At 46.2% G+C, this 16,146-nt stretch overlaps 1 protein-coding gene across 4 annotated transcripts in view; it reads right to left on the reverse strand.

The window, feature by feature from the left end:
• The window catches only part of lrp2a (low density lipoprotein receptor-related protein 2a), a 46,614-nt gene that overhangs the window by 17,010 nt on the left and 13,458 nt on the right, over positions 1-16,146 (reverse strand). Inside the window, exons 15-48 of one of the 4 annotated variants that reach the window (XM_052083114.1) lie at positions 15,930-16,070; positions 15,632-15,835; positions 14,661-14,853; positions 13,983-14,108; positions 13,760-13,890; positions 12,904-13,041; positions 12,541-12,822; positions 12,219-12,458; positions 11,948-12,067; positions 11,687-11,803; positions 11,173-11,553; positions 10,980-10,994; positions 10,119-10,367; positions 9,523-9,734; positions 9,255-9,439; positions 8,945-9,173; positions 8,356-8,533; positions 8,043-8,171; positions 7,119-7,285; positions 6,887-7,030; positions 6,651-6,760; positions 6,338-6,515; positions 6,053-6,266; positions 5,735-5,974; positions 4,878-5,066; positions 3,585-4,517; positions 2,989-3,154; positions 2,755-2,913; positions 1,974-2,263; positions 1,686-1,886; positions 1,485-1,511; positions 1,361-1,396; positions 1,038-1,280; positions 591-716 (exon numbers count right to left, since the gene is read on the reverse strand). In XM_052083114.1, coding sequence (XP_051939074.1) covers positions 591-716; positions 1,038-1,280; positions 1,361-1,396; positions 1,485-1,511; positions 1,686-1,886; positions 1,974-2,263; positions 2,755-2,913; positions 2,989-3,154; positions 3,585-4,517; positions 4,878-5,066; positions 5,735-5,974; positions 6,053-6,266; positions 6,338-6,515; positions 6,651-6,760; positions 6,887-7,030; positions 7,119-7,285; positions 8,043-8,171; positions 8,356-8,533; positions 8,945-9,173; positions 9,255-9,439; positions 9,523-9,734; positions 10,119-10,367; positions 10,980-10,994; positions 11,173-11,553; positions 11,687-11,803; positions 11,948-12,067; positions 12,219-12,458; positions 12,541-12,822; positions 12,904-13,041; positions 13,760-13,890; positions 13,983-14,108; positions 14,661-14,853; positions 15,632-15,835; positions 15,930-16,070 — 6,693 coding nt within the window. The remainder of the gene's footprint in view (positions 1-590; positions 717-1,037; positions 1,281-1,360; positions 1,397-1,484; positions 1,512-1,685; positions 1,887-1,973; positions 2,264-2,754; positions 2,914-2,988; positions 3,155-3,584; positions 4,518-4,877; positions 5,067-5,734; positions 5,975-6,052; positions 6,267-6,337; positions 6,516-6,650; positions 6,761-6,886; positions 7,031-7,118; positions 7,286-8,042; positions 8,172-8,355; positions 8,534-8,944; positions 9,174-9,254; positions 9,440-9,522; positions 9,735-10,118; positions 10,368-10,979; positions 10,995-11,172; positions 11,554-11,686; positions 11,804-11,947; positions 12,068-12,218; positions 12,459-12,540; positions 12,823-12,903; positions 13,042-13,759; positions 13,891-13,982; positions 14,109-14,660; positions 14,854-15,631; positions 15,836-15,929; positions 16,071-16,146) is intronic. The other 3 variants (XM_052083115.1, XM_052083116.1, XM_052083117.1) reach the window with 3 other exon arrangements.

Consider the following 16,146-nt stretch of genomic DNA (forward strand, 5'->3'; position numbering starts at 1 on the left):
GGGAACGACTCGGGATCCCCCAGGGAGAGCTGGAAGAAGTAGCTAGGGAGAGGGAAGTCTGGGCTTCCCTGCTAAAGCTGTTGCCCCCGCGACCCGGCCCCGGATAAGCGGTAGATGATGGATGGATGGATGGATGGATAATTTGCAATACTGTGTCCCAAATCTGCGTAGAGATGCTTTCAGCCATGAAATATTTCAACCGAAGTCGAAACTACAACCAATTGCACAAACTTCAAATACACTCAAACAGCACAAACAACAGCAATTTCTTTTTCCTTCACAAGAACCGTCGACAGTTCATTGAAAATGCATGAGGAGTTATTAAAATTTGCGGCCTGCAAAAATACATTTTTAACACGGGGGTTGCAAACGCGTATGATGGCTTGGACGAGTGTGTATTTTTTTTAATTTTGAATGACATGCAGGAACAATGTAAACAATTAAAATCGTGTGACTTGGAAGGGCACTGTCCCATTTGGTCAGCAGGTAGTGCTGATGAAAAAATAGATTCCATCATTTAAGTTGCCCATAGCTGATATAAGATTTGAGAATTGTTGGATGAAAAATTAGTTAGCTGGTGTTCAACTCACCGCAGTGCGTCGGACTCTCGTCACTCATATCTCCACAGTCATTGTCTCCATCGCACAGGTATGAACGTGGGATGCAAATGTTGGTCGACTGACATTTGGTGTGTTCTGGCTGGCAGGTTCTCTCAGCTAAAATGATCAATTTATGCATGACCAAAAAAAAAATGACATGAATGTGCAGAATAAAGTACTCATTTTTGACTGAAATTTCAAGATTGACTTAAAATGCACTACCATAACCTGTACATGTACACTGGGTGTCCTCTAAACTTTTCAACATCCAACTGTTTGCAGTTTGAACACAACAGAGAGAATGAATAGTCGGTTTCAAATGAAGCTCATCTACAGTATAAAGATTGGAGTGCATTCCTGAAACTTCCCCCAAAAGCTCAAAATCTCTAACTTGTGTGTGAGACTTGTGTGATTTGATAACAATTGTATTTTACTCACGGCAGTTTTGCTCATCTGAGGTGCCGTTGTCATAGCAGTTATTGATGCCGTTGCAAACATAATCCTTGGAAATGCAGCGGCCATTGTTGCAGGCGAACTCCGCGTTGGGGTCGCACTGCCTGAAGAGACAGCCCGCCTCATCGCTGTTGTCATCGCAGTCGTCGTAGTGGTCGCAGCGGTAGTGGTACGGCACACATCGCCCATTGCCGCAGGTGAACACCGTGGGGTCACATGTGTGGAAGGCTAAGAAATGGAATGCGGGCTCTGTCAGAGACCTTGCGAGAAACTGCATCGGGCACACATTTATCGAATGCGCAGGTTACCTGACAAGGCTACAAACGATGACAGGAACTGAGGGACTGCATGCAAAGATTTGATTGTGATTAGTACTGATTTGTTGCTAGGAGCGTGTTCAAGAATTTCTAATCAAGAAGGATCCATACACACCTACAAAGTCCAAGTCAGACTTGACTCCTAAGAAGCAATTATTTTTACAGCGAAAGAAAAAGCTCGTTAGTAAAAGAAGTAGGACTTTTGACACCACAGCACTGACAGTTAGGTTAATTTCCAGTCACGATCAAATAAGGGAGACAACCAACACTAGGGGGGAGAAAAAAATGCAAGGTGACAAATTTAAAGACACCCTACCACAGACTCTCTCCAGCTCATCGCTGCCATCGCCGCAGTCATTGTCATTGTCACACATCCACTGGGCACGAATGCAGCGGCCATTCGAGCAGGTAAACTGACCCGTTTGGCACCGAGTCCCATTATCGAGGATGCAGTGCTTATTGTCAGCGAGGTACCAGTGGCCCTCTGATGGACAGTGACACTCAGCTCCATTTGGCCCTAAAGTAGTCACATTTTAATCATTTATTTTTTTTTCTCTTGCAATTAATAATTCAACTGGAAAGACAACTAAAACTAGATTCATACCTGGTGTACAGATATGGCTGCAGCCCCCATTAAACTGCTCGCAAGGACTGGTACACTGCTGCTGCTTCCCGCTGGCCAAAACATGGATATCCATCGGCCGAGACGGGAGGTTCTGAATCATTACCATTTGGTCGGAGCCGTCGTGTTTGTTGGCGCGGTAGATGCTACGCGTGTTCCAGTCGGTCCAATAAATAAACTGCCCAAACATTGCCATGGCGAACGGGTAGACGGCCGTGCTGACGATGACCTCCCGATTTGATCCGATGAGGGAGGATCGCTCAATTTTCTGTCTGATGGCGGAGCGAAAATAACAACAATAGCAATACCGGTGAGGAAGGCTTTTAGACACAAAGCATGCATTCATTCATTCATTCATTCATCTTCCTAACCGCTTGATCCTCACTAGGGTCGCGGGGGGTGCTGGAGCCTATCCCAGCCGTCTCCGGGCAGTAGGCGGGGGACACCCTGAATCGGTTGCCAGCCAATCGCAGGGCACACAGAGACGAACAACCATTCGCACTCACACTCACACCTAGGGACAATTTAGAGTGTTCAATCAGCCTGCCATGCATATTTTTGGAATGTGGGAGAAAACCGGAGCACCCGGAGAAAACCCACGCAGGCCCGGGGAGAACATGCAAACTCCACACAGGGAGGCCGGAGCTGGAATCGAACCCGGTACCTCTGCACTGTGAAGCCCACGTGCTAACCACTGGACTACCGGGCCGCCACAAAGCATGCAGTGGACTCTTAAAAAAAAACTGATTTTATCGGATCTTACAAGCTGGCATCCGCCCAATACAGCCGCTCCTCTTCATAATCCAAGCTCAATCCATTGGGCCACACCAGACTGCTATTCACAATCTCTTTCCGGAAGTTCCCACCTAAGGTCGCCCGCTCGATCTTCGCATGGGTTCCCCAGTCCGTCCAGTACATGTATCTGGCCATCAAGATAGGATTCATAACAGAATATGCAAAAGTTCAAGGACCAACGTGCTATGCAAGAAAGCCTTACCCTCTGCAGGGGTCCAACATGATGGCCCTCGGCCTGGTCACGTGTGCGATAATAGTCCTCTGAGATCCGTTCACAGACATTGCGCTGATGCTTTGGTTAGCATAATCGCTGTAGTAAATCCGTCTATTTATCCAGTCGTAGGCAATGCCATCGGGGGCCCCTAGATCTGTTGCATTAGAAAAATCACAGGAAGGGATCTGAATATGTACATGTGAGGGTGTTAAGGGGTGCCTTGCTTCAACACACCGGTAGACTTCAGTGGCAGCACATATTGAAGGCAGAATACTGTATTTACAGAGCATCGGTGGGACAAAAGAGAGAGGGAATCCCCGTCAAGTTCCTTTTAAAGTAAATATGTCTTGTACTTGGGCGCCAAGTGCGCCAAAGCGCCATTTTAGCGAAGCCCAAAAATTAGGAAAATTCAAACGGCAAACATCAGTTTAACACTACATCTCCGCAACCGAGTACTGCATAGCTGACACTCTCGACACATGTTTTCAGCAAGTTTATCCAAACATGTTCCATTTATTTAGGAACAAATCTCTGAATTGATTTTACAAGGTCTCAAAAGACAAATAAGTCATACTGTTGCCTACCTGAAGCGACCACTGCTGGAGCTGAAGTGGGAGAAGACAAATCGATATAGCTGATCTTGCTGGCGCCTGCCCCCGAACTCTGAGTGAAGTAGATCCTTCGGTCAGTGAGGTCAAAATCCAGCGCCACCGAAGTGCGTGGCACATTGACCACGGGGAAGGGCACGGCGTGGTCCTCTGGATCGAGACGTATGCTGCGCACCGTGCTCTCCGTAGTGTAGATGAGATAGTCATCCTTTGACACCACACAGCTCTCCTGATCTGCCGCGAGATTGCCGAACGCGCAAGCGCATTTTCTGGATGTGTTGCCAACGTCAGTGATTGGCAGGGCAAAGCAGAAATGGGCACAGCCTCCGTTGGCCTCGACACAGGGGTTATTGTTCAAATCTTCGGGTGCGGATGGCTGTATGCGCTGGTCAAAAATAGTCACATCTCTCAGCATGTTTATGTTGTCTCTTATGACAGCCGGCTGCTCTGTGCTGCCGGGCTCCTTGCTAGCTCGGAACACCTTCTTGAGGTTTCTGTCAACCCAAATGATACTCTCTTGAAACACGGTGATCCCGTAGGGAGTTGGGTAGCGACTGCCGTAGCGCACGACCTCTGTCTCCCCTCCTTGGGGGCTGACTCGGGCAATCATATCCAGAGAGTCATCAACCCAGTAGACGTATCCGGTTTCCTGGTCCAGGGCGAGACCTCGCGGGGTGATGATTCCTGATGAAACTAAAATTGTGCGGTTGCTTCCATCCAGGAGTGCTCGCTCAATTTTAGGGTTCTGGCCGTAGTCAGCCCAGAATAAATATCTATTCCGAGGGTCCACTATGATGTGGCGGGGCATGTCAGTCTGGGTTTTCAACAGCACCCTTCGAAAAGTCGTGTTCAAGCGAAGAACTTCAACGTATGTCTCCATCAGGAAGGCGTTGGTGAAATAAAGGTTTCCTGGGTAGATGAAGTTAACAGATATGAGAAATTATCTTCATCATCATCATCATCAAGCAGATTGTTACAACTATAAAACTGAACTTGAAGTCGGCATCGCACTCAAAGTTGCATCAGGTCTACCTCATGATGACTTTTTGATACAATTATATATTAAAATTCTAGTCACAAGCAACTCTAAATAAAACATTTCCGATTGTCACGTCCACCAATACATTTCTATATTGGGAGTTGATTTGTCATGGCATTGTTTTCGATTATACGTTTTGCATAGGATTTCAACTGCAATTACATGTTGAGCAAGATGATTTTTTTTCCTTCAATTTCGGTTTTCCCTCTTAAAGAAAAAAAACAGCATACCTGCAGCCCAGTCCACAGCTATGCCTCGGATCCCATTGCGTCCAATCCCACTCGTCACTACACTATGCAATCCCGAGCCATCCGTCTTGATTCTTCTGACCCCGTTCTGTGCTGTCACCGTGCTGCTGAAGTCACACCAGTAGATGTAACCAGATGCCATGTGTACATCGACGTGGAGAGCATTACGGCCTGAAAGAGCAAAAAGAAACTCATTAGAAACAATGACTACATTGCAGTGGATGATTTCTTCCTCAATTAATGTTCCTTTTGGAAATCATGATTACTACAGAGTCATCTAATTTCACAAACAGTATTAAGAGTTTGAAAATTAAATATTTTTCATAAACCTATGAATGCTGTTCCCATTCTGAAATATCCATCCATCCATTTTCCGAACTGCTTGATCATCACTAGGGTCGCCGGGGGTGCTGGAGCCTATCCCAGCCGTCTTCGGGCAGTAGGCGGGGGACACCCTGAATCAGTTGCCTGAATCAGTTCAAACAACATTCATACCTAGGGACAATTTAGGGCGTCCAATCAGCCTGCCATGCATGTTTTTGGAATGTGGGAGTAAACCGGAGCACCCGGAGAAAACCCACGCAGGCCCGGGGAGAACATGCAAACTCCACACAGGGAGGCCGGAGCTGGAATCGAACCCGGTACCTCTGCACCGTGAAGCCGACGTGCTAACCACTGGACTACCAGGCCGCCCCCATTCTGAAATATGAAAACCATAAATAATAAAGTTTTCTGACTCTGAATGAATCTGAATACGTGGCTCGGCTAATGGATGGATGAAACATTTGTTTTTTTGTTTTGCATGAGTGAACATCTCAAGATTGGCCACGCCGACTGACCTCGGCCCGCCACTGGCACCATAGCTTCTGAGTGGTCCGCCCCTTCGAGACTGAAGCCTTTGATAGCGGATAGTGTGGAGATGACAACGTAGGACTCGTAAGGGGCGCAGGTTGTGTTGTCAGAGTTGAGTTTAAAGCCTGTGGCGCAGGCGCACGTGAAGAGGCCCCGCGGCCGAGGCAAGCACAGATGCTGGCACGCAGTTATGTTGTCGGTACAGCCATTAGTTGTGCCTGCAGAGGCTAAATATGTCAAGAGCAACAATCATCAATTTACGAGAAACATTGACATTTTGTGTGTCGCCCTTGCATTCTACTTACAGTCTCGGTAATGGATTTTCAGAACTCTGAGTCCAGACACATTATCCCGTAACACAATCCTGTCGCCGCCTGTGGACTTGTCCATGCGCTCTATGACCTCAAAATCGCGGTCAGTGAAGTACAGAAAGTTCTGAAAGACGGCGACGCCGCAGGGATGAGCGAGCCCCGACACCACAGTGACGCGGTTCGTCCCATCCGGATCTCCACGTTCAATCTGTGGACATTCACGATTAGATCGTCGGTCTTACAAAATGAGCAAACCACTTTGTTTGAGTGAAGACCAACCATGCCAGTACTCGTAACAGCCCAATAAAGCTTGTTCTCTTGAATGTCCACAGTAAGGAACTCGATGTGGTCCAGGTTATTGGTGAACAGATTGATAGGGTTCAAACCATCCATGTCTGCAGATGCCACCTTGGCAGGGATGCCACTCTCTGTCCCTTGGTCGGTCCAGTACAGTTTGCTTCAAAACATGTCCAGGTACAGGTTGTAGGTCAGCATGTGAGTTTTTTTTGTGTGCCTGAGTGGGCTGGGCCTTGTCGAGCAATTGAAAAGGCTCAGTGTAAGTGGGGAAGGCTTGCTGTTAAATGGAGCTTACCCACGTGCAGGGTCCACAGCGATGCCAACAGGACTGCCGGCACCAGTTGGAGAACCGTTATTTGTGATGAGAGTTTTTCTGTACTGAAACTCCCCTCTCAGCTTCAAAACCTGCCCCAGCACAAACTGGTTCAATTACTGTTCCCATGGGTTTTTATAGTCTACTTGTTTGTTTGTTTTTGGTCTCCAATTGCACAACATGATCAAACAAACGGAAGATTCTATAAATTGTCTCACCTCAATCGACTGTGTTGATGGATTGGTATAGTAGAGGTTTTCCGTTATCCAGTCCAGAGCCAGACCAACTGGAGATCCCAGAACAGCTGCAGGGGCAAACTCTGTCCTGTTGGTACCATCTGACCTCACCCTGTGGATCTCACCCTGAAAGGCAGGTAAGAAAACATGATGATGATGTCACTGCTAGAGGGGTATCCATTTAACATGTTTGTTATTGTGCACTGTCACTCACCGGGTGCTCGACCCAGTAGAGGGTCTGTTCATTGTCATCAAAGTCAACGTCGTAGCCGTTCTGAAGTCCTGCCACGGGAACCATTGCACCATTGCTTCTGTCGTCTGGGTTCAAGGAAATCCCGTATATGATGCTGTCTCTCACCACCACCAAGAAAGGATCCTCGGCTACAAAAAGAAATTTAAAATTCAAACATTTTTAATCCATTTTTTTATTCCTCCTGAATTGTGGGAGTAGTGGATTCACATTTCCTTAGAGTTATCGTCTACTGATAAGTGAAGGTATGCTCCAGAATCCTATTTGCTGAGTCAGCACAGATTAGAATCAATCAGTTGTGAAGGGGCAATTTCATTCTTGGATAATCGTTGGCCTTGGGGGGGGGATTGTGTTGGCTTTCATGTGCAGAAACATGAGATGAGCTAAGCCGTCGACACAAGGGACCTCCTTGGACTAAAGGTTCCTTGTCCCCTTAAGACTTCAGAATCATATCGGCGTCGTTTTCTAATACTTTTTTTGTGTGTGGACATATAGATGGCAAGAGGATCCAAAGGAGAATATGAGACACTTTATTAAAAACATTGGGGGGGGGGGGGATCCAGACCGGCAACTGCTTTTGACCAACTAACACAAAATTCAAATACAAATGACAACGTTCACTACTACGAGTATGACTACTACTACTTTGTTAAAAAATTCCGAAAGAGACTTAAAAACAATAACATTCCATCCAAACTGTGTAGTATTCCACATTAAACCAATTTTTCTTTTATACATACAAACAATGTGATAATAATTGTGGTATTCAGTTACAAAGTGTCAGAATTTGACCATCTTGTGAAGAAAATTAAAGTGAATTAAAATGTCGAGTATGGAACCACTTTTTGCAAAATAAAGTTATTCGTTGAACACAGGCATGACACATACTTTTGGTACACGTGACTTGGTCTGCCGCCAACGTCCACCCCGAGGGGCACGCACATGAGTAGAACCTCGGTCCAATGGCCGACAGCAAGCAGATATGAGTGCAGAGGTTCTGGAAGCAGTGATTGCGACCTATGGATGAAGCACACAACCCAAAATGTGAGAGTAAATACAACTTGATACTGCTCTCTAACATGACTCAAAGCGAATAACAAGTGGATCCAAATTTATAAAGAAAGCGTGGCATTAATTCTCAAAATACCGAAAGCAGTAAAGACTTTACGGTGCGGTGAGACACCGCATATGGCTGCCATACCTGCTGGCTGCCGGGCTGGGTGCACTGCCACAAGACCCATGGGCTGAGGGAGGTTGAACAGCATCACTGTCTGGTTCTCCCCATGCCACTTATGGGCTCGCATCACGCGATTGATGTATCTGTCGGTCCAATACACAAAATCCTCAAAAATGGTAATTGCGTGGGGGTGTTGAAGAACCTTTTTTTCCCCCACAGAGTTGCAAAGAAACAGAAGAAAAAAAGGGTATTAAAACATTAAATCCAAAACAATGTGTTTTACGCTTTGACTGTGCATAAAAGCAATGGGCCGCCTTCAATCCACATCCTGAATTATGGGGTATTACACAGAGTTGGATTCACAACTAACAAAACAAAACCATTGCATCATCCCTCCAACACGTTAATTACAACAAAGGCAGGTTTCATAATAAACGTAGTTTCTTTCCTGTAATTTTTAGGAATTGATTAAAAGGGAATGATGACTTTTCTGACACCCTGTATGTTCCATCTAAGATTGGCGCAGATGAAGCCCCAGAATTTAGTAACTTGTGGCCCAATACTTTTGTCAATGCAGCGCGTGTCTGATGTGCGACTCATGTCACGGACTCACCAGGTCACTGGCCAGAACTTGTTTTCTATTCTTGCCGTCATAATCGCAGTAGTCGATGAAATCCAAATAGGCGTCGGCAAAGTACAACAAATTGTTGGGATAATCTATGGTAAGACCGTTGGGCCAGTACAGTTTGTTGCTTATGATAATAGTTCTCAGTTTCCCATCCATGCTGGCCCTTTCAATGTGGGGGTTCCTCCCCCAGTCTGTCCAAAACATCAGGAGAGCACTGCAAAAGAAAACTTTGAAAAAGCAACTCCTTGGATAAAAGCACAAACAAAGCTTTGCTTTGGATTGGTTTTGCTCTCACCTGTCTCTTGGGTCCAGCACCAGGCCTCGGGGATTGGTGACGTTCTCGCTGATCAACACAGTCCGGTGACTACCATCGAGTCTGGAAACTTCGATTGTCTCCAGAACGTAGTCACTCCAGTAGAGGTTCCTGCCTACCCAATCCACAGCAAGGCTCTCTGTCACAGTCACCCCACTGTCAAATATCTGTCGACACACGTCTTGAATTGAAGTCAACATGCTTTACGAGCACAGCGGTTGGTCAGCAACACCCGAGGATTAAAACTCACCACAGTTCGATCGCTGCCATTTTTATGAGCACTCCAGATTCTGTCCTGGCTCGTATCCGACCAGTACACTCGGTCATCGACCGAGTCAAAGTCAAGGGCCACAATGTTGCGCCCATCCCGGATTAGCGAATGGACCACATTGGGCAGAGTGGTGATGTCATCTTGTACGATGTGATTACGACTGGCGACCAACAGGAAGGCTTGACGAGAATCTGTTAACAGACATCGTATACCTTCTCGTGACTATTCTCATGCTAATCTGAGCGCTTGTTGGCTTGTGCATGTCCACTCAACCTTACGACAGGGCTGGTAAATAGACCCTTCTCAAATGTCCACCCTTGGGGAATGCGCTTCGGTACAAATAATGAGACCTATTGTGTTACAATTCCTTTCAGCGGGTTATCTATGTGCAAGAGGCACACTCCCCATAAACAGCCCTTTGTTGATGATAATGTCCTAATTACACCGGTGATGAACACTGACTGACATGTATGTTATTTATCTTGCCTAAAGGAATCTGGCATTTCGTAAAGCTTTAAAATGAGAAAATAGCTGAGAATAAAGAGCAGGCTAGACTTAAGTTGGTACGTTGTTACCTGAGGCCTTACAAGTCCACTGGTCCTCTTCGAGAGTGTACCCATCGTGGCAGTGGCAGCGGAAAGAGCCTCTTTCATTAAAGCAATGCTGGCTACACATTCCAGGAGGATGACATTCGTCTATATCCTCACAGGTTTTGGAGTCATTACTCAGTTGATAGCCTACAGGGCAAGTGCACTGGGCCCCGAAGGGCCCTTGGATACAGCCATGAGTGCATCCAGCATTATTGTCAAAGCAGCTCTCCTGATCTAAATTGGACAAAGGAAACAAAAAAATAATAATAATTGAATCAGAACCGGCATGGATAAAAATCCCTGGTGTGTTCATGCATTCTCAAAGAATAACATGCATGACATTGTGTTCTCTGTTCACACAAACAAAATCACAACAACACAACTTTGTTTTCTACCTGGTCAAGAAAAAGTCACCAACTGGATTTCACCAAAAATAAATAGGTCGAAGCACTCTATTGGATAATTTCTGCAGTGATTATGTTTCGGCGTTATTTCACCCCAACTGATGTGAATTTAATACTAGGCCGTTGGTTCGTATCAAGAAAAAAAAAAACGTCAAAATTGGTGGAACTATTGTGAACAATCATCTTTGAGGAGGCAATGTGGTCAGAAATCTTGATTGATACTGACAGGTGGTCATTCAGAGCAAAAAGCTATTTGGGTAGTCGTACTCGTGTAGGCAGTGTTGGCTTGACGCTTAAACAGGTTCTCGAACAAAAAAAAACCCAAATAGGTCAATCCAATGACTTTTTCTGCACTGGGCAGTGCAGTAAACTGCTTGCTATGAAGTGAGTGATCATTTCTGTTTCGACCATTTCTACTAAATGATTGAGTTTTTGTTCCTACCTGGCAAAGGCTCATCTGAAAGTTGTGAGAAAAGCAAGAAAGGAGAATCACAAATCATTTTCAGGTTAACACAAGTCAAATCACACACATGCATGATTTGAACGCAATGCAAAGACAGACAAATATAACCGGATTGTTGTGAAATGATACCGTTGCTAAGTTTTTAAGAGGGCTGAGGAAGCAAGTGACTTACTGCAGAGTGGAGACTCGTCTGCCCCATTAGGGCAGTCAGGAGAGTTGTCACACACTGCTGTGAGGTTGATGCACATACTGTATCCGGGGCACAGCCACTGCCAGCTCGGGCATCGGAAAGGCGGCGTTGGACAATCCCGCTCATCGCTCGTGTCTCTGCAGTCGTTGTCGCCGTCGCACAGCCAGCTGCGCAGCACGCAGTTGCCGTTGTCACAGCGGAAGAGCGAGGAAGGGCAAGTGCGAGGCGGGCAGGCGTGGTGCTCGTCGCTGCCGTCCTCGCAATCCGAGTGGCCGTCACACTCCCATGTGGATGGGACGCAGCTGCCGTCTGACTGGCACTGGAACTCGCTCTCGTGATGGCACATCCCGGGAGGCCTCGTCGCTGCGAAACATCCAATCGCACCGTCAAAATATCGGAATAAGTCATGACGAGACGGGATATTTATCCCGATCTCATTTGACTATGTATGTAATGTCGAGAGGGTACAATTCAACGTTTTGTTTCATTTACTTACGACAGCCTTGCTCATCCGAGCGATCGGTGCAGTCAAAGACACCGTCACATCGGTAGAAGGAGTTGATGCACTGATGACCGCGGGAACACTTGAACTCGTTCAAAGTGCAGTTGTAGACTGCAAAATCCAGTTGAACTTGTTAAAGTTTAGCGTTTCCCGTTTGTTACTTACAGCAGAAATATGTTCAAGAAACAAAAGCAAATGTTGCCATCTACTGCAAACTCTGTTTCCTCTAAGAGTGAATGAATCGCAACCACTCACTGCATCCTTGCTCATCTGCCCCATCCACACAGTCCCGATCACCATCACAGACGTAACTCGGGGCTATGCAGCGATGGTCCGGACACTGAAACTGGTCTGGATTGCATGTGTTACTCTGATCTGTGGATGAATATTGATTGACCTTACTTAAGGTGAATCTGAGACCAAAATTACAAATCTGTCTCCGCAAATGAAAACATGGACTACAAAACTGCTGCATGAAAGTTTGAAGGCTTTCAGCATTTGCCTGGGTGAAAAATTAGTAACTCACGGCAGTCTGCTTCATCTGAACCGTCGCCGCAGTCATTGTCAGTGTCACAGCGCCAGCTGAGCGGGATGCAGCGGAGGTTGGCACATATAAACTGATTGGCCGGGCAGGTTCCGGGCATATGTGTCGGGCAGTTGGACTCGTCGCTGTTATCCAGACAGTCGTTGTGGCCATCGCAACGCCACGCGGCTGGCACACATCGATGATTGGCGCACGTGAACGCAGAAGGGAAGCATGTGGTGTCTGGAAAGACATGACGATTTTTTATCCGGAACTGAAAGAATCATCATGAAAACCAGTTTTGTCAATGAAAGGGAAAGATTACTGTTGATGCCACAGTTGGCCTCATCGCTGTTGTCATGGCAGTCGTCAACGCCGTCGCATCGGTAGTTGCTTGGGACACATTTGCCGTTGCCACAGGAGAAAGAGTTGGCACCGCACTGCAGAGTTGGGGGCTCGCTGGAAGGATCCTCCACACAAGTCTGTTGGTTGGGGGACAGCTTCATGCCATACGGACACCCACAGACCCTGTGGGAGTCTGGGGCTGGGAAGCAAAAGTGGCTGCAGTCCCCATTCGGATTTGTCGGCCGGTTGCACGGGTTGGAACCTGCGATGAGTGGAGGCAAGCCAGGTAGATGACATTACGAGGTGGACCCAACGCGAATGAGGTGTCAAGAAATTCACTGACCAATCTGAGAGTTGGAGTTGAAAGATTTCACATGCATGATATGGCTGATGCCTCTTCGAATAACCACCATCTCCCCACCGTCGGTCTTGCGAACACGGACAATTCCACCCAGGCGCCAGTCGGTGAAATATGCATAACCTTGAGAGGAGCATTAGATCATTTCTCATTTTATTCATCTACGATATAAATATGCCATTTGATATTGCTTATTGGCGGCCCGGTAGTCCAGTGGTTAGCACGTCGGCTTCACAGTGCAGAGGTACCGGGTTCGATTCCAGCTCCGGCCTCCCTGTGTGGAGTTTGCATGTTCTCCCCATGGCTTGCGTGGGTTTTCTCCGGGTGCTCCGGTTTCCTCCCACATTCCAAAAAACATGCATGGCAGGCTGATTGAACACTCTAAATTGTCCCTAGGTGTGGGTGTGAGCGTGGATGGTTGTTTGTCTCTGTGTGCCCTGTGATTGGCTGGCAACCGATTCAGGGTGTCCCCCGCCTACTGCCCGAAGACAGCTGGGATAGGCTCCAGCACCCCCCGCGACCCTAGTGAGGATCGAGCGGCTCGGAAGATGACTGACTGACTGGCTATTGCTTATTAAGTCATTTTGCATTTGTGTTAGTATTCAGCTAGATGGCATTCTTTTCAAACTGCTAAAACTATTTTTCTCTTCATTAGAGTCTGAAACTAGATAACTATGTCTTCAACATTACAGCTATAGAAGCTTCAAACTAGTGTATTCGCCATTACCAAAAGGTATAAAAACATAGATAAAAATTATAATTACCAATCTGTCCACTTACGGCAGTTGTGGCATGAACTATTTAACGTGCTGGCGTTTACATGTACACCAGGGCGAATTACCTTCAAATATGGTGAGGCCAAAAGGATGGGACATCTGAGTAATACGGTCCAAAGCAAGCCTGTTATGTCCATCAAAATTGCTGTGCTCGATTTTGTCAAAGAAGGCATCTACCCAATACAAACGCATAGCGCTGTGTGGAGAAGAAATATTAGGCATGACGGGGAAATTAATTCAGCTTTCACACAATTGTATTTTGCCGGCCAAGGTTGCTACACGGCTCACCTCCAGTCAATAGCGAGGCCATTGGGCCAGCCAAGAGTGGTGTTCACAATAGACAGGGCATGCGACCCATCGCCCCAAGCTCTCATAATCTTTGCTGGCCGGTACCAGTCAGTCCAAAAAATATATCTGAAAAAAGCAACATAAATAAGATGAGTGGATGTAATACGGTATTTGACCTGGTTAGCAAAAAAACAGAAAAATGACTAGAATACACTGCAATTCCATTTTTATGTTTTATTATAATAGTGTGTAAGACCAATGCCTGGTATTACCACTACAATACCGCCCTTCATGCTACACTAATCTCTTCATGTGGATGCAGAAGCCTTATGACTTTGAGGCTATTGGAAATAACAGCTTGTGCTGAATAACAATTTCCCCATGGATTTATTTTAGGGCACTTTGTGAATAGGTAAGCGCCGCTTTGTGTGTGAAATGACGTGCATGTGCTTCATATTGTATATACTCATCAATTAGGTACATTTATTTATTTAACAAAAACAAGCCTACAACCATTCATTCATTCATTTTGTATAATGCTATAGTGATTTTCTATATACAGAAAATAACCACTTCACACCTATGAGCATGTAATTGAAGTAGTGTGGCCAACAAGTTCAATCACGTCTAACCCTGAAGGTTTGGAAATATGCTTGGAGACCTTATGGATTGATTTACCCGACAAGAGGATGGACCACAATGGCCCTCGGGTTGTTCAGGTTCTTTATGATAGCCCGCCTGGATTTATCCACGACCTTCATGACAGATATGCTCCTGTATCGTGGGTCAGTCCAATAGAGATTTTTCGAAATCCAATCGTAAGCCAGGTCCTCCACGCTGTCCACTCTGTTGGCCGCCAGCACCTCCCTGCCTGTGCAGATCAAAGCAGTTAGACGACTCTTTAACACAAAGAAGAAAGCTGAGTCACATTTGAATAAATATGCTGTCAGTTTGCATTTTCTTCAAGTGCACCGGAAGGGAAAAACTCGAGCTGTTCCAAAAATAACAGGTCTAATCGGGGCAGTGGAGCATCTTTTTTATTTTTTTGGGAACTGGTGAATTTGCGTATTTCTATAACAACAGTAGAGCATTGACTTGCGTTGCAACTTGCCGGCGATTTTGTATTGGCACAAGTTAGGTGTTCCGGCATAGCGAGAGTGTCACTTTGGGAAATACACCGAACAGTGACAATTGGGTGGCAAAAAGTTGATCGAAACTTATACCTGCTCAGACCACGCAAAGTACTTTCACAGTTGGTCTCACGCGATATTGGTGAATTTGATATGGGCACTGTCAGAAAGATTCTGAGCTACATGGACATGAGTGATGGAAATCGTATTTCATTTACACATGCATGTCAACAGCGGATGTCAAACCTTCTGACTTATTGCATTATATTTTTCAAATCATCCGACTGGTGCGGCACAACTATGATGGCCCATAAATTGAAGTCGGCTGTGACCACTAGCAAAGCGACGCAACCTTCCCTCTCCCAGATCCTCTGGCCTGCTCTCATCTACACAATCACCAACATCAGGTTTAACCTGCGTCTGCGCAGCGATAAAGCATGTGCCACACTGCCATGTGACCCCTCAACTCTCTTTGCTAGTCACGCTTCAAGCTCAGCCACGCAACAGGGAAATGCTCACCGGTCCCATCCACTTTCTGTTTATAGATCATATCTTTGGCCGTGTCCGAGAAGAAGATAGCATCATCCTCTGCACTAAAGTCCACACCCACAAAGTAGGAGGGTAATCCAGTGATGGGAAGGATGATGTCTTCCTGAGAGGAGAGGTTGAACGGAATCCCTCGCACGGCCAACTGACTGGTGAAAAGCAGAAACTGCCTCACGGCTGGAGAGATAAAATCAAAACGCATGCCATATTGGAGGATCATTGCAGTCAACGTAGGTTACATACAACATGGGAGGGAAATGTTTTTACTTACCCAGACATCTCTTGCCATCGGTGTTTAAGTCATAGCCTATTCGACACTTGCATCGGTAGCCTAACCCTCCGTTGTCGCTCCTGTGACTCAAAACGCAGATCTGATCACACCCGCCTCTGTTTATACTGCAAGGATTCACCACTGAAGACAAAACCACAAAAACTGACTTTCGAAAACTTGAATGAGTGAAAAATATGTCAATATGTGTAGTGACCGC

This window comes from Hippocampus zosterae, chromosome 12 (assembly GCF_025434085.1).
Source record: "Hippocampus zosterae strain Florida chromosome 12, ASM2543408v3, whole genome shotgun sequence".
Lineage (NCBI taxonomy): Eukaryota > Metazoa > Chordata > Actinopteri > Syngnathiformes > Syngnathidae > Hippocampus > Hippocampus zosterae.